The following is a 25,866-nucleotide window of genomic DNA, read 5'->3' as shown; positions in this document are numbered from 1 at the left end:
CCTCAGGAGGGCGTTCAGGCTGGTGCAGCATCCACCCCAACCAAACAGCTCTGCGTGTCGTGAGGCTGGTCTGGTGCTCACCATCCAACCGTGCAGCCCATGGCCCTGTCTTTTTCCCGTGCCACTTCACTGAAATGAACATGCTGGATAGCGGATTTTTCTGTTTCCATTGCAAATTTGTGTCAGCAAATGAGCAAAATCAATGTTGCTTGTTTGTTTTGACAATTACAGTACAGCTTTAATTACGATCCTTCCTCGTATACTGCTGAATGTTATGTGGTATGTTTGGCGTAAACAAAGATGTTCTGCTAATGTGAGATACGGTTATTAAAGATACACTGTCAAGCTGGAGTCTAGTCACTAAAACCCCAAACTTCCAGTTTGTATATTTTTACATTCATTTTCTGTAGCCTGAATGCAAGAAAAAACAGATGTAATGTATGGAGAAGTCACTGAGGGTGACTCTGTGGGCCTTTGAGAACTGAGCTAAGAAAACTGAAGAGAAAAAAAAAAGAAATCACAACCTGTCTTCATTTATTTTGTGTTAGAAACTTCAGATATTGTAGCAGGAATACAATATTTAAGGCTCTGAGTGAGTTCTCTGTTCACAACAGTGGGTACCATCAATTGTCACTTAGCGGGAAAAGGGCCTGATTTTCCTGTTAATCACTTTCTGCCTCTGAAGGGTCTATTTGAAAGTCTCAGCCTATTGTGTCAATATGAAAGCAGCTGTGAGATTGTCTTGCAATGGTAAATTGGCAATGACTTTGCGTTTCATAATTAGATAACGAGGAATGGATTACAATGTACGTGTCTTTCAATATATCATTAAAATGTGCAGCACACGTTTGACACACAATTAAGAATGGGATTTTCTAAAGCTCTCAGTGACAGTTTCCATTTTGCCTCGCTCCGTTGCCTAACAGGCCATTGACATAGATGAGAACAAATTCAGCCAAGGCTTTTGATTTTTTTCTGAAAAATCCTTCGGGACTCCAGGATGACTGAGAGGGCCTCGATAACCCACAGACCACAGTTTGAGCATCCCCTGGTTGGCGTGGAGCTAGCAGCCTGTATCCCAGCGAGGGGCAGCACGAGCCGCTCTGAGGTTTCTGCCCAGGAGTGACCTGTGCTGGGACCATGCCCCCCGTTCACGATGAAGGTCACTTTCTCAATTATGCTTTGACAGAAATTTTTCCAGGAGGTAATTCAAGAGAGAAACTATTTCTAGAGATTGCTGTCAAATTACAAAGAGTCTTTAATTAAATAGGTGTCCGTTACTTAGTGGCAATTAGAGGGAGAAATGTACTGCTGCTGAAAGAAGCAAATCTCCAATTTCCTAACAAAAATTTCCTTTTCAAAATAATAAGATAAAAGTAGCTTATTCTGCTCTAGTACTGAAGCCTAAAAGAAATTAATGTCTGTCCTTAGAGAGATTTAATTTTGAAAGTGAAAAACATTCGCATTGGCTTTCTGCACACATTCTGCTGTGAAAGCAGTCACAGTTGCGAAGCAAGCTGTAGCGTTTTGTTCTCAACTCGGTGCAGAGCTGATTAATCAGTCTGTACCTTTTGAGACTTAAAAACACACCGCACTTTTGTAGTTTTTTGCTATTCTTTTCTTCTATCGTTCAGAGAACTTTTCCTACCAGCCCTGGCACAAACTGTTTACGCAGGGTGCGTTCCATGGAGCGGGATGGTTGGGGTGGCGGTGGGGGGATGCGGAGCTGAGGCTGGGAAGGAGGCATCACCACACTGCCAGCCTTTCTCTCCCCTTGCTGGCTTGGAACTGGGAAATGGCACCGGATGGTCGGGCTGGCGTGGAGAATGTGTGGCAGGCGAGGGGAGTGGTGTGGTTGTGTACCGGGAGCCTGCGTATGGCTCACCCCTAACATTATTTACGTTTAATTTTAGAGTTGGCTTAGCAAATGAGAAAGAAGTGGCCCAGTCGTACTGGTTTAGAACCAAATTAGTGTTTTTGCAATTTCCCTTACGTCTTTTGGGTATTTTTATCATCTACCTCATTCTAACGGCCTCGTCTGAGTCATCTCTGCCTTAGTTTAGCTTTGTGCTCCTTTCTGCGCCTACTCCTGCAGGACCTGTTTCTACCAAATACTGATGCTGGCCTCACCGAAGCCATACAAGACCAGCGTTATTAAATTATGTGGACATTGGGTCAGGGAGTTATGAATATTGATATCTTTGATTTAGCAGCCTTCTGAATTAGCGAATGTCCATAATACAGCAATTCATAATTTATCCCAAGTAAAGACAGCAGATTAGCTTTCAGTTTAATTATTTCTTGTTTTTGTAGCTGTTGTGAGGTTTAAGTAGCAAAACACAGAGGGGAAAAGCAGCCCTTCCCAAACTGCAGACCTCTGTTTCAGCAATGAAGTAGGTGAACAATTCTAATCCTTTCAGTGCTGCAGCTCACAGAAGATGCTCTCTGCTCCAGAAGGGTTTGCAGGATCGTATGTTTCATTTCTGTGCACGTGGATGGTGTAAGGTCCCTGCAAAGCCATTGAGAGTTACCCCAGCGTTGTTTAAGATGTGCTGCGATTTTCTGTTCTTCCACACTCTTGATTTCCTGCTTATTTAATGAACAAAAAACCCTTCAAGTGAGGACAATGGACAGCTGTACCGCTCATTTTATTCCAAATGGTGAATATTGTATTTATGAAAGAAAGATCCAAATATGGTCCATCTGTTGTTAAGATGTTCACTTCATAGAGAAGAGAACATTTCCATATCCTTCATGCAATGTTCACATGAAGAGCTGAGCTTTTTTAAGGATATTTTATTTTTCTTTATGGAATGGATACTTTGTCATGCAAAATTGCACCGAGTTATACGTTTTGTGTTCCCAAAATGTCAGGTCTGCCAAAGCACTTCATTAGTAATGACATCTGCCTTGGTCCCGTCTGCAGCTGGGTGCTGTAGGTTCCCTGCATCGTCGTGGTTCGTGGTGATCTGGGTGCTGCCGGGGCAGCTAGCTCCTCTGCACAACGGCGGCTCTGCACAGCTCTGGACGGCTCTCTCCTGCTTATCAGCATCGCAGCTGGAGCTCAGCAGGGCTGCTGAGATCAGGCAAAACCGGGCACCGCTGTCCTCCTCTGCACATGGCTGGGTCTGGGTGGGCTTGGTGGGCTCTGTGGTGCCGAGGTGCCCCACGCCGTGCTTTGAGCTGCGTCGGCTGTGCTGAGATTCAGGTGCTGAGCAGAGTTCATCCTGGCTCGCGACTCCAGGAGGTAGATCTGTGGTGCAAAGACCTCTAAGAAGTGGAGGAGGAGTTTGTTGCCAGAGGACCTGGGAACATAGAATTTTGCATTGCAGTGTAAGGGAAGCAATCAAGAGAAAGTTAGAAATGATCCAGAGATAAATGCCCAATCGTTCTCTTTGGCAGTATTAAGGGGTTTTTGATTGATTTCATGGGAAACAGTACTGGAGTCTAAAGTGAAAGTCATGGAAGATGTAATTGGCCAAAGATGAGATGTTTTAAAGGACTGGTGAGCTGAGAGTTGCAAAGCTTAGAGACAAAAGCGAAGTGTAAGGCAGTTTGAGAAGGTGCTACTGCGCATACGGCATCTCCAGTGATGACGGCAGCAGTGGAGCAATGAGTGGTTGGAAAGAAGTTGGTTAGAGAGCAGTTCTGTAAGCAAAGACGTTGTACCTAGAACTTGTAGTGGGTCGTTACCAATAATGAAGCCTCAGCTGGGTGCAGGCAGTATTGATCTCCAGGCATTGGGGCTGCCTGGGAGGGGCTGGAGGAATTGCAGAATGATAGAAGGGCTTGAGCTGGGGGGGACCTTAAAGATCATCCAATTCCAAACCCCTGCCCCCAGCGCAGGCTGCCCAAAGCCCCCCAGCCTGGCCTTGGGCACTGCCAGGGATGGGCACCCACAGCTCCTCTGGGCAACCCGTTGCAAGCCCTCACCACCCTCTGAGTGGAGAATTTCCTCCTAACCTCTAACCTAAATCTCCCCTTTTTTGGTTTAAAACCACTTCCCCTTGTCCTGTCATTATCTGCCTGAGCAAAAATTGCTCTTCGTCTTTTTTATAAGCCCCCTAAAGGGGGCTTTTTTTTATTGAAAACCTGCAGTAAGGGCTCCCCGGTGCCTTCTCTTCTCCAGGCTGAACATCCCAGCTCTCAGCCTGTCCTGCTAGGAGAGCACCGAGGGACCGGGATGTCTGACGCATGAAGGATGGGTGGGAGGAGGACTGGGGAAGGGAGAACGTTTTTCTCAGTTTGCATTGTCAGTAGAAGCAATAGCTCATTTAATAAACAGGAAGGAAGGAGTGGTGGGGTTTTATGGAAGGCTGTTTGAGGGTAAGTCTGTACAGTCAGCCCTGGGGAGTGGGCCTCTGAGGTAGCTGCAGTTCCTGCCGGCGTAGGAAGCGGTGCTGCTGGGAGTGATTCAGGCACAGCTCCTTTCTGGAGGCTTGGGGCAGACAAGCTGGCTTTCAGACGGTATTCTGCGATTCTGTGAAAATACCCTGTGCGGAAAACACCTGTGTGCAGCAGATTTAAACCCCTTTAGAGTCTGCCTTTTCCATCTGTAGAACTTGCCTGCATCGCCAGCAAATTAAGTCAGTTTCTTGGTAATGTTGATTTATCTCCTCGTACTTCAGTAAGGTCTCATTTTCATCTGATTTCTTATGGACTAGAGGATGTCTTGCTGACCTGTTGGAGAGAAGGGCTGAGGCAAGGCAGCACCGTGCCATGCAAACAGCGCCGGGCTGAGTGCGAGGTGTGCTGGCAGCTCCTGCTTGGCATCCTGACTTGCTCTGCAGCCTTGGCCAGTTTCATCTCCATTTCGCTTTATTTTGGCTTTTTCCTATCCTGCCTAATCAGAAACCCAACTTTTTTTCAATGCAGGGATTGTTTCTTACTGTATTTGTAAAACTCTCAGCTTAATAACAGCCTTACCTGAGTTTGAAACTCTGATACTGTGATAGCCCAGCGGTGGTGATGCCTGACATAGACACATCGCCATCCTGGGGCAAACTGGGTGGCCCTAATTAAACACTTGCAGCACCCTTGCTCCTCATTTCCTGCTTTATTTATATTTTTTGAGAGAGCCACATGTGCTTCAGTGGTAATCACAGGCTTTCAGTGCATTGCAAATGGAAGCGAGACGAAGGCCTGCCTCCTGAAATGGACGATTTCGGCAGATATTACGCAGTTCTGGAGCACATCTTTTATGCAGGCGTCAAGGTATGTACTGTGCGTGTGATTTTTTTTTTTTTTTTTTGAAGTGAAAATCTGACTTGCACCAATTTAGATAATTTACCCTTGTCACTGATGCCTCTTGGAAAACTGCAGAGCTGTTGCCTGTGTCCGCGCGTCTCAGTGCTGCTGTCAGCAGATGCTTCGGGGTAGGTGTGGATAAAAGCGGGCACGAGCCGGGAGGCGATGCCGTGTGCGTGGGGCTGTGGTTGAGGCTCTGCGCCCCAAGGACCCACGGGATCAGCGTGTGCCGCACCTCGGATCGGTGACCTTCCCACTCGGCTGCACCGATGGAAGGGGTTTTGGAGGTTTGACTGTACTGGAGGAAGGGAATGGAATATGGGTATGGTGCCTTTGCACCACGTTGGGTAAAATCTGGTCAAAAGATGCACCCGTTTGCTTGCTCTCTGGAGTTCGCAGGTTTTTGTCAAAGCCGGGCTAGAGGACCACTTTCTGCCTTGTGTGGACAGGGAAGGAGGGAGCCAGAGGCAGGAGAAGCTGTTTCAGAAGTCACCGAGGTGTTTTTGGCTTTGCCAAACTAGGGAAACAAACAAAAAGCAATCCACAAGTACCTCTGCTAACTCGGTGTCTTTCCCTAACATAGTTACCGTTGTATTCTGGAAAGTAACTTTTGCTGGCAATTATTTAACAAGTTGTGATCACCTCAATTAAAAATAAATAAATAAATCAAACATACTTTAAAGATGTGTTGACACAGTGTAATTTTAGCAAATGTTTTGATTCCCTCCATGTGCAATGCAGGGTACGTGGCAGTTGGGAAGTTCTGTGGGCAACTGCTGTAATTTCCAGTTTCGTGACACGCGTTACATTAAATTTTGATTCACATCTCTGACATCTAGAAAATTGCTCCTTAACAAAAGGAGAATAATAGTCGTGCCATGAAATACAGGCATGGTCTGGCCACATTTTGTACAACTCTACACTGTTCTTTAGAAAATTGCTTTTATTACTGATAATTGGGCTGAAAGGAAGACTATTTAATACTGGCCAACCCAACTTTCTGGGACATTAAGTTCTAATAGGCAGATATAAACTGGTCTTAATAGATGAGTCTGACATCATCTGGCTGCTTATTAACTATGAAACCTTGTTTCAGTAATTCTCTTGGCAACTATGAGTGTGTTGCCATAGTTTCTTTGTTAACAGAGCAAGACATTAATGCATTTTGAGTACTTCTTGCCCAAAAGACATGGAAAAAAACCTTGCTTATGTTTAAAAATGTTAACATGAACCTGTTACGAGACAAGGTAAAGCCAGCATTCTGCCTGGGTACAATGTCATTTCTGTAGAAGAAAAGACGTGCTCTCATCTTCCTCTTATTTTAAAAATGTTCTCTTTCCACTAGAGAGGGATCTTGGAGATAAGAGTCTATCACAATGTTCGAGCAAGCTTACCCATTGTAGAGTGTGTGTGACTTTCAAACAATTAATAGGATTTTTTTACATCTGATAACCGTGTGTCTGTCTGGCCCGATGATGAGCTGGCTGAGGGAGATAAATCCATGGGAACATTTGGAGGGTTAGGTTTTCTGGCAGGTTAGGAGCCTAAGCTGTCTGAGCATGAAACCCTGCTGATGGTGGTGCTGTTGTGGTGTGAGGGGCTGAGCAGGGCTGGTCCCAGCCTGGAGGTCTGGCGGGGGTCAGGCAGGAAGCCTCTTGTGGAGTGATGGGGCTGGTGCATGGCTCCAGTGCTCTTCCCATCTTCTGCTTGTGCTGCTTAGCTTGGAGGACAAGCAGAATTCGCCGTACCCTTCTCCTCCTCCGTTAGCCCCGGGCACCTCGTCCTGTGCTCGTGCTGTGCGTGCTGGCGAGGCATCAGTGAGCCGCGTGGAGCAGAGACCTGAAAAGTTACACAGGGTCCTGTTTTGAACTTCCTGAGGACTTCTGGTAAGCGTCAATGGCTCACATCTCGTCTTTTCTCCTCATCCTTGGGATAGATCAAACTAGAGGAATAAATAAGTGAAAATAAATTCACGTCTTTTCAGATGGTAATCCTCAGATTCAGACTGAACTCATTTAGGGAGAAATCTGTGGGAGATTTATCGGGTAGTAAAAGGCTTTTGTGAGTAATTATAGGCTTAAAGAAGTTGTAGCGTTGGATAGTGACAAGTGGTATTTATTCCATATTTCGTTCAATATTGTAAATTACATGCTTATTGAAAAAAATAAAAAGTGGAGACAGAGAGCTGAACAAAACTCCTAAACCTGAGTCCCCACAAACTTGGAGAGCACTCAGGATTTTGGATGCAGGTGTGAGTGCGGGGCCTGCCGGTCACCCTGCCCCAGCGCCCCGCCAGGGCTGCTCGGGGCCCTCCAGCCATTGCTGCTCCTCTCCCCACTTACTGGGGCTCTGTGAACTCAGCTGGTAATCAAAATGGCAATTAAAAAAAATAAAGCCTATGTAAGTGCAAAATGTAGTTCCTTCATGTACTTCACATGGCTAGGAACTGAATGTCTGGAATGGATCCAGTGGTGGTGTTTGGTTCTGTTATCCTCAGGGATGTTTCATAGGAATCAAGGCAGGCAGGTAAGGCAGTGTATTTGTGTGTGGGTTTTGTTTTGTTCTGTTTTTTTGGAAAAAAAAAAAAAAAAAGACTTAAAGACTTACTGGGATGAGGATGGATCATTCGTTCTCCTCTTGTCTGGATGAGACCAAAGCTTTTCTGGGGCAGATGTGCATTGGAGAAAAATGCGTGCAGTCTGAGTGGTGGCAGGCTGGACACTGATGTGCACAGCACTTTTTTCTTATACTAAAAGTGGATAAATCGTTCACAGCGATAATTTTCTCATGTTGACAGAAATGCTGAGACCAACATCTAATATAATTAAAGTTTTTGTTTCTTTCAGATTTTTCCTTTACTTTTTTGAAATGTTGAATTATGCAGATGGATCATGAATGGTGAAGCGTAGTGAATGATGAAGAGAGAAGGGTAACAGCACGATTCATTCAGACTCGCTCAGTTTGTTGTGATTACCAGCGCAAGGCAGATGACAGCTTTCATTCTGCGCCTGGGGAGGTGCAGCAGTAGCTCGAAGGCTGCGAGCTAGCAGCTTCAAATGTCTCGAGGCGCAGCAGCACACTGAGAAGGGGTGCAAAGACAAGGAAAAAATAGGGAATTCTTGCACATGCAGAAATCCCCCCTTCCCTATGGCCCCGTGGGTGTCATTGGTGAATGAGGCTGTGGTAAGACAAGGATTTTAGGGCTGGGGGGGTGAACACAGGTTGTATTTTTGCAGCTTTTCTGGTCAGTGTATGTATGTAGGCTGCCTCAGACAGAGGGACTCTGTTCATACCATGAGCAGGAGACTTGGTCCCTCCTCTGGCAGCAAGGCGTTTCCTCCCAGTGATTAATCCTGGTGTGAATGTATGTTTAAATATATTAATACAAATATGTATATATAAAACTTGTGTGGCTTTTTGAATGTTACTGAGTACCATTAAGCTAATTTAGGAGACATTTTGTCTTTCTGTCACTATTTTTAGTCAAATGGAGACAATCTGAGCAATTTTTTTTTCCATGATGAGGTAGAAAAATCGTATTTGCCTTTAGGGAATAAGGAGAGAACAGTTTCCATTCATTAAGCGTAACTGGAAAGTGCTCAAGATGTCAGGTATGAAAACAGATCCTGAGAGAAAGGAAAGGCTTTTTTTTTTTTTTGGTTGACTATCATTTTTCAGATATTTTTTTTTTTTTTTGAAACTGGTAATTGGGAAAAATCTATGCAATCTGTTCTTGTTAATATCTCATAAGAGGTTTGTAGTGCAGTGGCTGCATGAGAGGGACAACAAACGTGGTCCAGCCACAGAGAAACAAGGAGGTAAGGGAGAGGTCTGTGGAGGGTTACAGAGCAGTGAGAGCGGCAGACAGTACGTCACCTTCCCTCCGTGAGAGTTTAATTGTAGAAATAATTCACTGCTTTGTCCTCACCTGCTCGTTAGGGCTGTCTGTTTTAGGGATGAAATTTGTCCCTTTTTTACTGGGGGAATTTTGCACTGCTTTCACTGAATGCAGGACTTAATTGGAGCTTTAACTGCATATTTCAAGGTAGTGGTTACTGCACTTCGCAGGGGATTATTCCTTCCTGTACATACTTTGGTGCTTTTGGCATCAGTAATAAGGTTTTTCTTACTTTCTGGTGTGAGTCTCAGCTTCACTGTGCTGCGTGCTGTCCCAGAAGGTAAGCAGGGCTCCTGTGTCCTGCGACAAGGGCTGAAGAGGCTGCTTGGGTGGTGGTGAAGCTGTGTGCATTTACAGCCTTGTTGTTTTTCATCTCCAGAATTTGCTTATCATGAGAGGCAGGCAGCGTGCTCTTGCCGTGCAGCTGGTGCAGAACGGGGAACAGCCACTGAAGCACAACGCTGGGCTCTCCAGTCCTGTGGTTCACCTCTCCTCTGCTTGCTGTTGTTTTCCTGTGGATCGTTTTTAATGGGAATGTTTTCAGTGTATGGCTGCCACATAAGAACAACGTCCTTATTGAGGGAGGAATTGCTTTCAATCTAGTGCATCAGCTGATAGATTATCTGGAAGGTAAAATGCTGCGACATATCAATGGGAAGTCCATCAGCTCCAGATGGCACGGTTTTCTCTTGTTTGTCATCGTAATGCTGATTGCTTTTTTTTCCCTCCTAATATATCTCAATTTTATCTTGTAGGTCCCTCTTTATTACGCAGGCTCCCAAGGAGTAGTAATCTCTCGTTAGCCTGGCTCTCATCTCTGTCTTGCACAAGGGGTACCATTTCTGGACACTGGGGATTTTTCAACCCCTGAATTTCCTCACACCTTAGAAAAGGTCTAGTATTGCTGTAGCAGTATTAATTTGTCTGAAAAACTTTCTGAATACTGGGGGTCTTTGTTCTGCTGTGCGAGGTGCAAGTCAGATAGAGTGGGCAGCCTTACAGTTACTGCAGTCAGTTTCCGAGCTGCCAGTGATACTTTAATGTTATTACTCACGTTTAGATTAGGTAATAATCTAATAGGTATTCACATATATGCTCTGAGCTTTAAGAGCATCCCCGTTTTCCCCCTGGCTGGTGCTCCCAGGACCTGCCTGGCTCAGTGCAGAGTGCGGCATGCGAGGAGCTGGCCCTGCTGGGGCTGGAGATGCGTGGGGTGGCTCGGGGGTCGGTGTTGGAAGGGAGTGGAGTAAAACAGCCCTTTGGGGAGTGGGTGTCTGTTGTGACGTGCCCACTCTGGGACTTGGTTCTTCAGAAAAAAACATTCTTACACGGTTCAAGGTCTGGGCTTGTTCCTGAAGCTCGCTGGGCTTTGCTCCTGGGAGCTCTGGATATGTGCAGTGCGCAGTCCAGACCTTGCTGACAGGGTGAATATGTTTGTGGTGAGCAGGAATGAGTCTTAAATGATTACTAGAAAAGAAAGGGGCTAATTTAATGATGAATAGTTCGGCTAGCTCTCCGTGCAGTAATGCTGGAAATAAGGGTCACCTGCTGTGATGGAGAGCCTTTTCTGTAAGTAATGCTATACTTACTTATCTCAAACTCCAAAATATTTTTTTTTCAGCTTTCTCTTTCAGGTGTAGAAAAGTGGAAAAGATTTTACATGAATTTACATCTTGATCAGTGTGTTTCTAGCAGGAGTTGAGTACCAGTTCATTGCAGTGTGTGAGTGGGAGGAAAGAAAAAGAGAAATAAAACAGCAGAGGCAGGGAAAAAAGTATGGGTAGGGGAAAGGGGAAGATGAGAGAGGTCAATTTGATGTCAGCATCTGGCTAAGCCTGTGTTTCCCTTTCTGCACGCGATTCTGCGGTCATGTCATCCGATGCTTTCACGTTACAGGATTCCTGGATTTACACAGGTGACGTGCACTGCGGCACTTCGGCGTTCGGAGAGGGACGGCGGGTGTCTTCTTGACAGGCGCGGATGTTTGCAGCCTTAAGGCACGTTGTGGGTAACACCTAGTGAGACTGACCGAGGGGATTTGCAGTTGGTCCTTGAACAATAACGTAGAAAAAAGTGCAAATTATTTGCTTTTTAAAAGGATTTGCTTCTGAAGCCTGCCTGGGAGCTGATGGGGGTTCCTCTGTACCGGCAGAAGGCACCGTCTGGGGAGCTGGGCTGCTGCCCTGAGAGCAGCTAGGCAGCCCTCCAGCAGCCAGCCCAGCCTTCCCCTCCAGCACACGGCATCCAGCAGCCTCTGAGCCGGCTGCTGGGCAGAGGAGGGTATTTCATGACCCGCTTCTGGAGAAGGGGATGGGGTTCTGGGTGGTTGCCCCAGGCTCGCAGAGCCTCCGTGCAAAGGCAAGGCTGCCAGCGGCAAGGTCTGGGAGCAGAGTGCCGCAGTGAGTAAGCACAGTTCCCTTCTCAGCTGCCCAGAATGCTTCGTGTTGTGCTGGAGGAGGAGTGGATGTATTTCTGAGATGTAAATTTGCTGACATTTGAAGCGGGAGCCTGAAGGTCCAAAAATAGCAGCCGTCTTTTCTGAAGGGAGAGGAGTCTCCATCAGACGGGAGCGGGGGCAGCGCTATCGCCCCCCGGAGGGTTCCTGACCCCGGGGTTATGGGCTGTCCTCGGGCACTGGGGCTGTTCGTGCCCCTGTGACGGGGAGGGACAGCTGTGTGAGGGCACAGGGGTGGCCTGCCTGGGGCTGGGGCTTACATCTGTGCTGCTTACCTCTGCCTGACCTGACGGGCAGCTGCAGAAGGGAACCTGGGGGTGCCTCCACCAGAGGTGCTGGCGGCTGCTGCCAGCTCGAGCTGTGCTGCTCTGTGTCCACAGTGCTACCGACCCCCTGTTCCTGAACCTTTGCTGAAGAAAAGGCTGGAATTGGAATTTTAGCAGCAACCTCTTTACTTACTGCCCTCCAGAAAGCTCCTGACTGCTCTGCCCCATGAGGACACGCATACATACACTCATGCACACACACACGTGCGTGGAGCCAGGCTGCACGGGGCATCCCGGCACGGAGCCGGTGCCTGCGACCTCCCCAGGGCCTGGGCCTTCCCCTGAGATGTCTCTGCATTGCTAGAAGGCAGCCAGAAATCCCCCCCAGAAGCAGGGGGAGGCAGACACAGCAGGATGAAGGCACACGAGTCTGCTGCTCCTCGCACACCCCGCACAAAGCTGGGGAGTTGGAGCCCGTGGTTGGCACCGGGTGGCTTTGGGGAGCTGCTGCAGGAGGCTCCGTGCTCTCTGCTGCCCGTGCCAAAATTCCCATTGCTCTCTTCTCGTGGCACCCTCTGTGCAGCCGGCCCCGGGCAGCACCGGCACCTGCCACTGCAGCGACTCCAGCAGCTGGCAGAGCAGCGGGCTGGCTTCTGTTCCCTCGGCTTGTGTTAGAAAGCTTAGACCATAGCACGGTCTGTAACACGCTCCCAAACTCGCCTTTTGGCATTCAGACGGCACCGTACAGCTGGGTTAATGATAGGCCAGCTGATGGCTCGCCTGGCTGACTGGTGGGCCCTTCAGCGGGGAGTCATGGATGGAGGAATTTGCTTTGTTTATTCCTCGTATTCTTAAATTGAGGTTGTGTTTAGCTTTAGCTTAGTCCATTTCAAAGCGCGTGTAAGTGGAGTTTTTTCATGTGGTCCCCAGCTTGGTCCTCGTGAAGCTGGAGCCAGTGGTGTGGGGCAGTCTGAAAGCCCAGGAAACGGGCTGCTCGGTATTGATCTTTGGAGATGTTTTCATTTTCCCAGCAAACATTGTTGGGTTGTAGAATCGTAGAAACAAGTTGTCTGCTACGCAGTATGGCTTCTAGAACATTTTGTTTTCAGTTTAGACAACACTGGAAAAGTTGAGCTCAGCCCTACAGGAGTCCTAATTAGCTCCATCAGCGTATGTGCCCTGAAATCATTAAGCGTGTGCTGTTGAGTTTAGCTGGGAAGGAGGAATATTAAGTGCCACCTGACTGCACATAATTAAGTTGAAAGCGAGAAGAGTTAATCCTGCTGCGTGTTCGGATTTGTGCCATTTCGGTGTAACTCTGTATCTGTCGATACACAAATATTAAAAGTTAGCAGGAATTGGCACAAACCGTTTGCTGTCGAGCTGAATGATTGTTTTGGATCGAATGCTGGTGTGAGCCTGTGAGCGTGCCGTTACCAGCACTCCTCTTCCTGAGTAGGTAACAATCACTTCAGTGTGCCACGGGAACAAAGCGATGCAGCAATTGATCTATGGCAGCACAGGTTTTGTTCTGAGATCAGTGTCTCTCTGTCCTGGTATGAATCACAAACAAGCAGCATCCCACTCAGAAGTGTGAAGCCTGAAGGGCCTGACTTTGCCGTGGTCTCTCGGCCCGTTTTGAAATTTTAATAAATTTTAAGCTGTGTAAGCATGAGACTGGCTTAAGGCACATCCCTGGTGCTTCCCAAAGGGAACACGGCTTGTGTTTTTCCGTGCAGGGAGATGGGCACTTCCAGAGCTTTACCAAGAAAACGGGTACCTCGTTAAAGTCAGTAGGAAGCTCCGCTATTGATTCTCCCAAGCAAAATATCATCCCCCAAATCTGCCACTGCCATTGTGAGCACCGCTGAATGAGGACCTTAGAACTCACAAAGCACTCACGGACCTCTTCTCGTTATTTCTGCTCTTTATCCCCCCAGGAGATGAAACTCTGACCCGCAGGTGGTTGGTGCGTAATTCTGCTTGGACATCTTTACCCAATTTCTGTGCGGAATAAGGCCCTGCTGTGCTCGCTCGGCTGCGCAGGACAGACAGTGGCAGGCATGCTTTGTGCTGAAAAATGGGCTTTTAAGGGGCAGCACAAAGGGAGAGCCAGTTCAATTCGCTCTGGATCAGACGGGCAGCCAGGAATAGAGCCCGGGGCTGCTGGTGGTTGGCGGCCCCAGGAACATGAGCACGGCGCCGTGCTCTTCCTCCGTCGCTCCCTGCCCCTGCAGGCTGGGTTTCCTTCGCTTCCCTGGCGGCGTGCTGTGGGCTGTGATCCTGATTTTGCCCTTTGTCCTCAGTCCTGGCATAGCGTGTGAAAGGTTTCTTGCTTTGTACTTCCATGTGTTGTCGTTGCCTCTCGGTTGGATCCTGCACGTGGCAGCCCCAGCTGGTGAGGCCGAGCAGGCAGCGTGGGCTGCAGGGGGCTCCCCGCGAGCAGGGGCTGATGCGCACCCCGCAGGACACAGCCCGGGCACGCTTGGGGTAGCAGCTTGCTGGGGGGCAGCCCCAACAAATTGCACTGCCCTGGGAAATGGGCTAAAACAGCAAATTGAAATCGAAGATTCCTTTATTTTTAAATGTCACCTTAAAATCCGTTCATCTGGGATGTACTGAAAAGAAAGAAAACTGCAAACTGCTGCCCCCTCCAAAGCAGGTGAAGAGCAGGAGGGGTTTATCTCGAGCTGTGGTGGTGGAGTTGGGAAACTCGGGTCCCGTCCTCTGCGGCTGCTGTGCCAGGTGTGCTCACCTCGGGGGGAGGCCGGGCAGCTCAGCCCGTTACTTCTGTGGCTGGCTGCGGTTTATTAAAAATGTAAAGTCAGGGCACATGGTGCAGCCTGTAGGCTTGGCGTGATGTAGCAGCATGAAAAATGCAGAGGGTTTAAATTTGTCCCGTCCTCACACGGAGCAGAGTTTAAAAATAGAAACCGGAGGGGGGGAGCACATGAAATGTATGTTAATTCTTCTATGGGATGAGGCTGACCTATTTCTGCGAGTTACTTCCAATTGCTAACTCTGGGCGATGGAAATGCATTTTCTGAACGGTGAATAATTCAGTGACTTCAAAGTGATTAACACAGAGGAGCTGTGGCGTGCGGGGTGCCGTGCCTTCAGAACAAAGTACATCCCCGTGCAGGAGGGCAGCACGAGCCCTTCGCATCCTTTGAATTCTGCTCATTCCTTGCAAGAAGGTTCCTGCTGAACGAAGGGACAGGACTGAGGCTTGTGCTCATCCCCGGGACAGGTGAATTATAGGCACGAGGGTGTCAAGCAGTTCGGAGTATCAGGTCCTCCGAGGTGGCTTTGTTGTTGTTCAGCTGTTTGTTAAACAGAGCACTGAAATGGCTTAAAGGCCTAATTGGTCACGGCGTGGTTCTCCTGGTGCAGTAAGAACCTCAGGGTGAGCTGAGGTCAGGAAAATACGCAGAGTGTTTCCGACACGAAACATTTTTATTTATTGTGCTGCGAGTTCAAGACACTGAATTAACCTATCACTGTAGGCATAAATGTGAAAATTTCCGTCTTTGTTATACTAGCGCTGGAAACTGGCTACCACGTTACAGGCTATGCCATCAAATCAGAGCTGGTCCTGCTCCCCATCCACCTGATGAGTGCCGTAGCGGTGCGGTGTGAAGCTGTACACACAGCACGGAGTGTAACGGGGCAGTGCGGCTGAGGGGCAGCGCTGCTGGCTGATTGCCACGAGTCCTGGGAGTTTTATGTAAGGCAATTAGGTTTGGTTGGCAATACTGCCTGCCCACAGGGCAGCGGAAACATGCACCAGTTGTGTTCCCCGTTGTCTTTAGCAGAACCCCAGAAAAGCTTCCTGCTGTGCACGGGAGCGAGGTGCAGCAAGCTCTCTGTTCCCCCATGGTAATTGTTGCCCATGCCCGCGGGTGCCTGGCAGCTCGGTCCCTCCCTTCTGTCCCTCAGGCTCAGCCCCCCTGGGTCAGGCTGAAGTTTGCAAAGAAAAATTTTGATTTGAAATGGGAATGGCAGAGTTGCCCCAAACTTCGCTCAGCCAAGTTTTCAGGAAAACTCCAAACATTAAGATTTTTTTTTCTTTCTTTTTTTTGTAATTTGAGGTGGGCACTTTCCATCAGAGCCAGTCTCGGTGGGAGCTGGCTGTGAGTTTCCCACCAGGGCTCTGGCTCGGCTGGCGGTGCTGTCCTGGTGGTGCAGGCATGGAATAACGCTTCCCTGCACGCCTGGTGGAAACGCTGAGCAGGAGCTGTCAGGAAGGAGTTCTCCAGCTGGAGGCATGCGAGGGACAGACCACAAAGCAGGGGGCTGAGCCCTGGGTGCAGGGATTGTAGGGGCGCTGCAGGTGCTGGAGCTGCTCGCCGTGGCTCTGGAGCAGGGGCAGGCGGTGGGGCGCGAGGGCTGCAGCTCCTGCACGGCTGCGTGCAGCTCTGCCACGGCACGGGGCAATGCCTCTGCTGCTTCCGCAGTGCTTCAGAGGATTTGGGGAAAAAAGCTTGGTTTGGGTGACCTGAAATTCAGAATTTTCGGTAGAGAAATCAACGCTTCATTTTGGATCAAGTATTTCATTGTGTTTAATTCTTTATTCCTTGCACATCTTAAAATTCAGATGAAAAGGGAGGTCTGCTGTGCAGAAAAGCACAGTCACAGCCAGTTTTGTAAACACTGCAGAGAAAGGAGAGGCTTTGCCACCTCCCTACACACAGTAAAAAATGAAATTAAACTGAGAAAGTGAATTATGTTTTGGGCGAGACATCTTTGTACTTTCTGTTGAAATAAATTTGTCTAAAGCTGTGTAGCTGTGCCGAGGTGCCTTCTGTTCCCTTGAGGGATTTCAGCAGTCGCAGCCCAGCCCTGAGCACCGCAGAGCCGAAATGTTTCACGAGGCACCTGAAGTCAGCCGTTTGTCTTCAATCACATATGTTGCAGAAACATTAAGTAACAGTTAGCAGATGTTTATTGCTAATGTAACACTACTATGAACATGCTATAACAGCATGCTTTTTTTGCAAAATCAGTGTTAGTTACTTGAAGTAAAATTCTGTAAGCTGGAGATCACATCCGATCCGCCAGCTAGATTAAAGATGGAAGCTGAATTTGGAATCGAGTTAATTTGTTTGCCGATGCCAGGTGCCATGCCTTGCAGGAGGAACTTCTTGGTGCCTTTTAATGAAAGTCCTCGCCACGTGCTTACCAATCAGTCCCATTACAAACTGCTTATTTGGCACTGAACTCCTAGAGAAGACGGAGAAGAAAAAGCCCCTTTAGCCTGCATTAACGCCAGAGGGCTGAATGAGCTGTGTGCCCTGGCGAGGGCCCTCCTGGTGGCACCATGCGGGTGCCAGGAGGCGCAGCAGGGCTGCTGGTGGTGGCAGCAGCGTGTCCCCAGGGCCTGCGGCTGGGCTGTGGGGACGCGGTGCCACGTGTGCACCCGGGCTCCCCGCTGTGCCGCGTGGTGCCCCTGCTTTCCTGGCAGAGTCGGGGCCGCGGTGGTCCAGGGGTGGTGTCTGCAGGCTCAGTGCAGGTGCTTCGGTGTGGCTGTGATGTGGGAGTGTTGGCTGTGAAGTGCCTCAGGTCCCCGTGCCCCCAGCTGATCTGAAGTGATGAAATCCAGCTCTGATGGGCAGCTGCACGGAAGGAAGCAGGAAGGTGAGGAGTGAGGAGTCTGTCTGTTACCTGATCACTTCTTCCAGGTGTGTGTCTGTATGTTCTTCTAGAAGCCTTTTCTGCAGGCTTTTATGTTGAAATCACAAAGGCCATTGCTCTGCATACAGGCACCATGGTTGCTGCCTGCTCTGATCCGCACTAAAACTGAGCAGCATCACGCCCTGTAGCTCTGCCCAGTGAGTGGGTTTTCCCCCTGCTTGGCGTGTGAGAGCCCACCCGGGGGGTAGCCTGGGTTTAGGAGGAAGGGCCGGCTGTGGGCTCCTGCTGCCAGCACATACGGAGGAGGAGCTGTGCTGCAGGGAGCGGGGAGGTGACCGGGAGGGGACATTTTGTTCCTTCTTCTTTTCCCCCACGCGGCTGGAATAACCCGACTCGGTAATTACAATGGAACCGTCCCAGAATTAAATGGCTCAAATAACCTTCCTGATGCTCTTGTGCTATTCTGGGAGAGAGAGCGGGGAGAGATGAAGAAAAATAATTACTGGTGCCGTGGAGCGAGAAGTGGTGATTATCCCGTAGCTCCAGCCGGGCGCTGAGCTGGCAGAGCCTGCGCGGGAAGGAGCGCGCCAGAGCCACCGCTCAGCCCGGCTGCTGCTCTCCTCCTCCCGCTCCTCCCGTTGTGCCACCCATGCTCCCTGCCCGTGTCCCCTTCCTGGGTGCACAGGCAGATGCCTGGGAGCAGAGCGTGCCCGCAGCTCCTCTCTGCGGGTCTCACTGCTTGTGGAGAGCAGTCGGGAGAAATGTCACGGGTGGGACCGAGGTCACCTGTGTGATCGTGCAGCGCTAGGCCAAGGGGTGCTGACGTTAAGCTAAAAGAGCTTAATTAACTCAGCATGGGAAATCAGCCTTCTGCTGTGCCCATTCAGCCTCTGCCCACGTGGGTAAAGGCCCCTGGCTCTTGCCCCGAGGAGCAGAGCGAGCTCTGGGGCACTGCCCTGGCTGCTGGCGCCTTCCTCAGTGCTGGTACCTTGCTCCTCTGGTCCCTGTCTCCTTGTTTCTTCTGGTGTCTTAAGCTCATGTTCTCAGATACTAAGCACAGTTAAAATGCAAAATATACGGTAAAAACTCCTCCAAACAATTTTTACCTCCCCGAGTTGCCGCGAAGGCAGGGAGCTGTTTTCTCTGCCACACCAACGTTCTCTTGCAGTCCTTGTGCATCCAAGCCCGTACTTCAGCATCAGCTGCTGAAACGTGCATCTGCCCCAGGAAACAGATTTCAGGTTTGCTACAATGACACATCCAAGGAGCTGGAATAAAAACAGTGTGTTCCTGTCATACCTCACAGGGCTCTAATTAGCAATCCTTTCAGCCCAGATACGACACCGCCGTGATCAAACGGCTGCAGCCCCGCTCTGCTTCAGACTCGGTGCACTGGCAGAGTTTGACAATTTCCCAGCGAGATTTCCTTCCAGCTGCACGAGCAGCTCTCCCTCCCACCAGCACCCTCCGGGCAGTGCCTTTGCCCCCACAGTGGGGCAGGGGGCTCCTCGTGCACAGCACCCCCTGCGCCCAGGGGCACGAGGTGCTGCGGCTGTCCTGCCGCGAGCTGGGGCAGCTCCGGCTGCACGGAGAGGGCTCGGTGCCTGCCTCGTGTGCTGCAGCACTGGGCACGATGTCTCGCTGCTGTCTCGCCTTGGTGGCTCCTGGTAGGGCCACGTGTGGCAGCATGGGACCGGCTCTCGTGGTAGGACGCGGTGCTGCTGGGGAGCAGCGCCCTTCTGTTCCAGGGGTGAACAATTAGCGTTGGCTTGGCTTTAATAATCATCTTCTGTAGGAATAGTAGCTCCATATGCAGACTTGAAATAGTGTATTTAACACGGAGATAAATGTGTGCTTTCAGCAATGTCCAACAGAGAAAATAATGCTTTAGATATGAGCCCTAAAAACACACCCAAGCACTGTTCACAAACCATCACATCCTCACCTGAGCTCTGTTGACCCGGAGGAGGGAAACAAAAATCTCTTTGGCCTTGGCCTCGGGGTGCTGGTTGGTTACTTTGGTCTGGGTGGGCCGGGGGAGGCTGGTGAGCACCAGGGGCCTCAGGAATGTCCCCCCTGAGCTGCAGGGGGTGAGTTGTGGGGATGGCTGCACAGCCTGCAGCCTCATTCGCCCCTCAGCATGCGGGGAGAGAGCACGTGCTCGTGGCTGTGCTTGTGGCCAGCACTGCCGTGAGCTCATTTAGTGCTCGCTAACCTGCACCGACAGAGCCCGGCTGGGCGGTTAATGCACAGCCAGGTCACCCCTCTGGGTGGCTGTCCCCACGTAGCGCAGGTCTGGCAGCAGTGGGGTTTGCAAGGCGAGCTGTTCGTGGCAGACCAGGTGCCGTGCTGCTACTGGCGGGCGCTGCTGCCTCCTGAGCTTGCTGAGGAAGAGGCAGATGAACGTAGTGCACTGGCACGCGTATGGAAGGCTGCCTGGCCAATGCAAACAGCCGCTTTGCGCTAATTAGGAATGGGTTGTGGCCAATGCAAACATTCTCGTACCCACTATCAATAACCCAGTCCCCTAAAATGTCTGCGGTTGCTGTGTGTGCTGTGTTTGGTTCCTTGCAGAGTCAGAGATTCATTTTCATCACACAATAACTTACTGTTTTTACATGACTTCGGAGTTGCTTCCTAATAGTATGTTTGAATCCTTAGTTTCTAAAGGGGTTCATTTATAGCACCGGGCTTGTATTATACCTTTAATTTCTTTCATTATCTACCAGCATTCCCTGAGTTCCTGGGTAGTTAATGCTCACTTGAGCTCCCTGTCAGTCACGTTGTTCTGTATTTCCATTTTTCTCCCCCATGCAATCTTCTCTGTCGATATGAATAGGTAAAACAGATCAGCCTTAGATGTTGGAGACCAAACGTGTGCCTTTCCAGCACACAAAGGAAAGCAGGGATTTCTTGTGCCGCGTGGAGCCTTCCTGCTAGAGAACTGATGCTGCGTGTGAGACCGCTCCGAGGGCCCTGGAGGAGTGGAGCAGAAGGGCTTCAGACGTGGGGAGGATTGCTGGTATTGTTCCCCACTCGTCTTTCCTTCCCTTTCTCCAACAAATACCCTTTTTTTTTTTTTTTTTTCCAAGCAGCTTTTACCTCACCTCTAATTTTGATCCTCACTTGTAATTTTTCTGATCTTTCCAATTCATTCAGACTCATCCTCCAACTCGGAAGCTTTTTGTGCTGAGCCCTTCCTGTCCCTCTGCTGTCCTGCCACAGATCTTAGCAGGCTCCCTGCTGCCTTTGGAAACTTCTGTGGGTTTCTGTTGCAGTGACATCTGCGCTTACATGGTCTTTGTGCTACTTTCCCAGTCTGCCCACTGTCCTTGCTGAAGCCCTGCCCCAGGCTCTAAAACCTATTCCTGACCCGATGTCTGTGGGTCCAGCACCGGTTCCTTCAGTTCCATGCCCATTTTTCTCCCTGTGATGCCCACTGGCCCTGGTTCCCTGTGGGCTGGCTGCTCTCGGGGTCCCTCCGCCGCCTCCTGGCTTTGCAGAGGAGCCCTTCCCTTCTGGCTGCAGTCGCTGTGTGTGATTGCTTTTAGGTCTACCTAACTCTGCTTCCTTTGAGCTGAACCTCCTGGCATTTTTTGGCAGCACACTTGTGGTTAGCGTGGCCGCGTACGAATGTTTCTACATCAATTACTGTGGTGTTTTCTTCCCGAGCTAGGCTGCAGTAATATAATAGGTAGACATATGCTATTAATTATGCCAACATATAGAAGTGCATTAATAGAGAGACCTGATCGCGCTGTAATTGTCCTACAAATTTATTGTTAAAAAAATCAAAAGAGTATTTTGTATGTCTTTAGCCCATAGAGAGTCATTCCTGGAGCTGAGACCTCACAATTTTTACTGATGAAGCTGAAAGACATGCAGATAAATAGTGAAAGGTTGTCTCGGTCCTTAAAATGTGGTACCAAATTTTCTGTTTTCCTCAGATTTGAGGATGCTGGGTATCAGGTTTACTCACCATGCTCACTGTTTACCTACTGTTAACGCCAGGTCCTGATACTGGACCTTCACTTGGTGCCCACCGAGTATCTGAAGACTTGCTGTACTTTCATCTTGTCATACCTTGATATTTCGTAAGTAAATACAGAAGGAACAGCAAAAATCTTGGAAGATAGTAAAGACTAAAAGCTCATGCATGTTGTATTAAGGCACACTCATCCTTCTGCACAAAAAGTTGTTGCAGAGAAACATGTTCTCCATTCTCTGTATTTCCCTGGCAGACAGGAGCCGTGGCTCCAGCCTGCTGTATAACTCAGTACAGGCAGTAATTACAGTGAGACCTTAATTGCAGGGATGTCAGCGCAGCACCTGGCCCTCTCTTGCCAAGGGGGCTGGATGTGGCTGCGTGAGGCTCAGGGAGGCCCAACAGGCCCGTAAAGCCCTGCGGCCCTGCTGTCCTCCTGGTCGGGGGGCTGAGAACAAGGCGAGGCTGCGCTAGGCAAATCCTGGTCACGGCATTTATCTGTGTGCTTCACGCCCCAGTGCCTGATGTCAGGAAGAGGCATGTCTCGAGGTAAATGCCGACACGGTACGTCCAGCACTTCACTGAGAAGGTGCTACGCTGCTAACGAGCTGTTGCAGAAGCCAGGAGGAGTATTTAGCTTGGCTTCTCCAGGAGGAGCTGTGGAAATACCCGCTGGGGAGCTGAGCACACGGTGGTGGTGAGTGGCAGTGCCACCGCCGTGCCATCATCGGCTGCGGGGCGGACTCCGGGTCCCTCCCGCGGGTCCCTGTGGCCAGGCCCCATGCTGTGCCCACGGGCTGCGCCCCCCAGGCCCCGTGCTGTGCCCACGGGCTGTGCCCCCCAGGCCCCGTGCTGTGCCCATGGGCTGTGCCCACCGAGCCGTGGCCCCATGCCGAGGCAGCCGCTGTCAGCTCCCGCTGCGGGGAGCATGCGGCACGAAATCCCTCCCTGGCGCCGTGAGTCAGGCTCCTACAGATCACCCCCAGCAGCCAGCTCTTCGGCTGCTGGTGCGCGGCAGCCTTCTGCCAGCTCACAGAAAGAGGAGGCTGGAGCACATCACTGCTCCGGGAGGGCTCGGGATTTCGGTTTCGGGGCTGATCAGAAATGCTGTGGTGGTATAGTGATACGTCGTCTCTTTTAGAAATACCATGTGCAAAAACCAACGTGCTGCTACTGTGCTTTCCTTACGCAAATGTTGAGGTTTGCTTTTTGCTTATTGCAGTTAATAATTCCTAAAGAAAATAAAGAAACTGGAAAAAAGTCAAGTTCATCTGACATCATCGGTACTTCAAATCAACAGGCTGGTGTCTTTAATTTATTAAAAGCGCTGTCTGCTGAGAGGTTCGAGGGCCTGGTAAATATTCATATCTGGATTTGTTTCTTGACTGCTGACTGGAGCATGCTTTCCCTATCAGTTGTAGCCATGGATACACATGAATGACAGTTTGGGGTTTGTTTTTTAGGCGGCGATGCTTTTCTGCACAATCCTCCAAACATTGTAATAAAGAATTGTCAAAAGCCGTCCTCCTGAGGGGGTCGCAGGTCACGAGCACTGGCGCAGAGTTTGATTGTGAATGGCTGACCATGCTCCAAACACACTCACCGTGATCAGGTTTCCCCTTTGAACATTTCCAGTGACCACAGGTCAGTAATGGATTTGCGTGCATCTAGAAAAGAACTGGATCCGTTGTCCAGGGTGCTTCAGCACTGCGTGCTCGAGCTCTGGATTTCAGCTGGAGTGTTCACGACCAAGCCGTAGCCGTGGTCTGTGCGTTGTCTGTGCACACGTTGTGGGATCGGGGCGGCAGCAGCTCCCCGGCACCTGGCGGGGTGGCCGCTGGACTCACCTCGGCCCTCAGGGCCCGGGGAGCGGGCCTGGCGTGTGGGCGACGTGTGGCAGGAGCCGGGCCAGGCGCTGTTCTCAGCTCCATTTGGCAAAGTTTGCCGAGTTCTTTGCAGAAAATGTCCCGCAAGAGTGACAATAACAATATTTTGGATATAAGCCTAGCACAAGAGGATAATAGGAACTCCACGGGCATGTGTGGGCTTTTGATTCATCCTCGGAAATGACGGGTGTGCATGTATTAAAGCTATGGGAGTGGGACTCGGAGTATTTATAGTGAATTCTTCGCTCCCACTCTTCCTGTGTGATTTCTGTCTCTGCTGTCAGTCACACGTGGGTCGGAGCACTCCTGCCCATCTCACCTGTCATTCGTGCTGGAAATCCCCAGGCCCGTAACAAGCATTGCTCTTGGTCCGACTTTCAGAGCTGTATGGGGAGGAAGGAAATCCCGAGGGTCCACTGCAGGGCCGGGATCTGATGGTGGGTGTCCTGGAGGGTCACGGGTGGAGAGCTGCAGGCGCGGCCGAGCCTCTGTGGGATGGCTGGGTCTTTGGGTACCAACTCCAGTTGTATGGTAGCAGAGATTGTATCGGTATTGTTAGAAATGGACATTATTATTTTTTATTTAAGACCAGTCTTAGATCGTAGCAGCAGCTTGGTAGATGCCTTTGTGTGCGGCGGTTGCTGGTGAAGGCAGTAGTGCGGTGTTGTATCTGCTCTGTCCCTCCCGTTGGTGCTCCTCGCCGTGGCTCTGGAGCAAATCCCAGATCTGGTAGGGGTGGGTTTGTACATGCAGAGTGGAATCCTGTCCCCATCCTGTAAATGTTGCCTTCGGAAGGCACCAACAGCACACCGTTTGTGTGCACAGGCGGTACTGAGCGGGGGCCTGGTGAGCAGGAGCAGTGCGGCCGGGGGCTTGGGGCGCGGCGGTGTCCTCGTCACCGGGGCTCCCTGGGCCTGCTCCCTGCTCGGGGTGATCCCGTGGGGTCCCTCCGGTACCGACACAGGTTGGGGCTGTATTAACTGGTGCTAAACCACCTGGTTAGCAAACTGATTGACCGTGTTTGTTAGCAACCTCAAGCAGGTAAAAGGAAAGACCACTGAAAGAAAAGTAACCGGTGTCCTGCATCTTCACAGCAGGTGGTGATTTCTAGCAAAGCTTGGCCATTGCTCTTTGCATATCTCCTTGCCTTTTTAAATACACAATATTTGCAGTAAAGCCTTTACAAACTTAAATTGTTTTTTCTTTGTCTTGTAGTGAACTTTGACCACTTCCAGATTCTCCGGGCGATCGGGAAGGGAAGCTTTGGCAAGGTAGGCTTGTTCGCTCCGTCTCAAGTTCCCCTGTGTGTTTTATCAGGTGTCTGCTGTTAAGTGCTTACTGCTTACTGAAACAGTAATGTTGCTGAAATGAATTATTTTAATTGTGGGATGATGGCTGCTAAGTAAACACAGGAGGACTGCATTCAGGAGAATACTTTGTTGCCATAAGGCATTGCTTTAGTTCTTGGCATCTTGGTGAAACAGCTGTATTTTAGATTACAAGCACAATTGCGATCATTTTGTGGCAAGTATTCATTATGTTTTCTGTTCCTGAGGGGGCTTGTTGGTAGCGAGCAGCGACAGTTGGTCGGGAAGGGGCTGGAAGCTGTTCTGGGAGATGGATGGGGCTGACACGGTGTGGTTGGGAGGGCTCTCCGAAGCCTCGGGCAGTTTTCCCACTCAGAAATGAGTTCTGCCTAAGAGTTTTTGTTGATTATTTTTAATATATATATATATTTTTTGCCAAGTATGTGGGAGAAGGTGGGGGATGATGAACAAAAAGCTGGATAGCTCTGAAGATCAATTGTTTGGTTTGCTGGTTTATATTCCTTCTTTATTCCCTTTTTCGCTGACTCTCTGTCTCACAGCATTTCATACCTTCTGTTTGCACTGTGAGCCGAAAGCTCAGTGTGCGTGTGTACATGCACGAGACTTTGCTGCATGCCTACAGTTTCACAGTTATTTTGTCACCCGTGTTTTACCTTGTCCCAGTGGTAGCCGTGTTCCTGTTTAGCCAAGACACCTGGAGCCCTGGAGCAATAGCCCTGGTCAGGATTCATGGAAGTTGCTGAGTTTGGGTTGTTGTAATCTTCTCATGTGGTTCCATAGCGTGGGGCTTTGTGCCAGGGTTGTGATGGGTTGGGGCAGGGATGGGCAAAATGCGTGGAATATTAAACATGTAAAGTAGCACTAACTCGTTTAGAGGATGGTGCAGGCACCTCCGTGTCTCCATGCACTGCTAAGATAAGCTGACCACGAGTTGGTCGGTCAGCAGAAAGCTGTATCCTCTCATTTCTGTCTGGTCTGGTCGTCTCGGCTGGTTTCTGCCCATCCTGCTTTGATCAGCAGCTCTCTCTGTGTGGGTAAGGAAGGCTGGACGCGGCGCAGGAGGTGAGCTGTGCTGTGCTGCACTCCCTCGCTCTGCTCCTGACAGCTCCCACCAGCCTGGGGGCATGCAGCACCACCCCCTGCGTTCCCTGCAGCTCCAGCCCCTGC

The 25,866-nt window shown here is 49.9% G+C and overlaps 1 protein-coding gene across 3 annotated transcripts in view; it reads left to right on the top strand.

Annotated features, from left to right (window-relative positions):
• The window catches only part of STK32C (serine/threonine kinase 32C), a 79,301-nt gene that overhangs the window by 16,901 nt on the left and 36,534 nt on the right, over positions 1 to 25,866 (top strand). For 2 of the 3 annotated variants that reach the window (XR_011810197.1, XM_038181450.2), the window contains exon 2: positions 24,587 to 24,642. The exons of the other annotated variant lie outside the window; for it this stretch is intronic. Coding sequence is in view for 1 of the 2 variants with exons in the window: in XM_038181450.2 (XP_038037378.1) it covers positions 24,587 to 24,642 (56 nt within the window). In the remaining variant the exon portion in view is untranslated. The remainder of the gene's footprint in view (positions 1 to 24,586; positions 24,643 to 25,866) is intronic. 3 annotated transcript variants of the gene reach the window in all.

Source organism: Anas platyrhynchos, chromosome 6 (assembly GCF_047663525.1).
Source record: "Anas platyrhynchos isolate ZD024472 breed Pekin duck chromosome 6, IASCAAS_PekinDuck_T2T, whole genome shotgun sequence".
NCBI lineage: Eukaryota > Metazoa > Chordata > Aves > Anseriformes > Anatidae > Anas > Anas platyrhynchos.
Note: the sequence above shows the minus strand (reverse complement) of the source record. Positions and strands in the feature narration are given on the sequence as shown.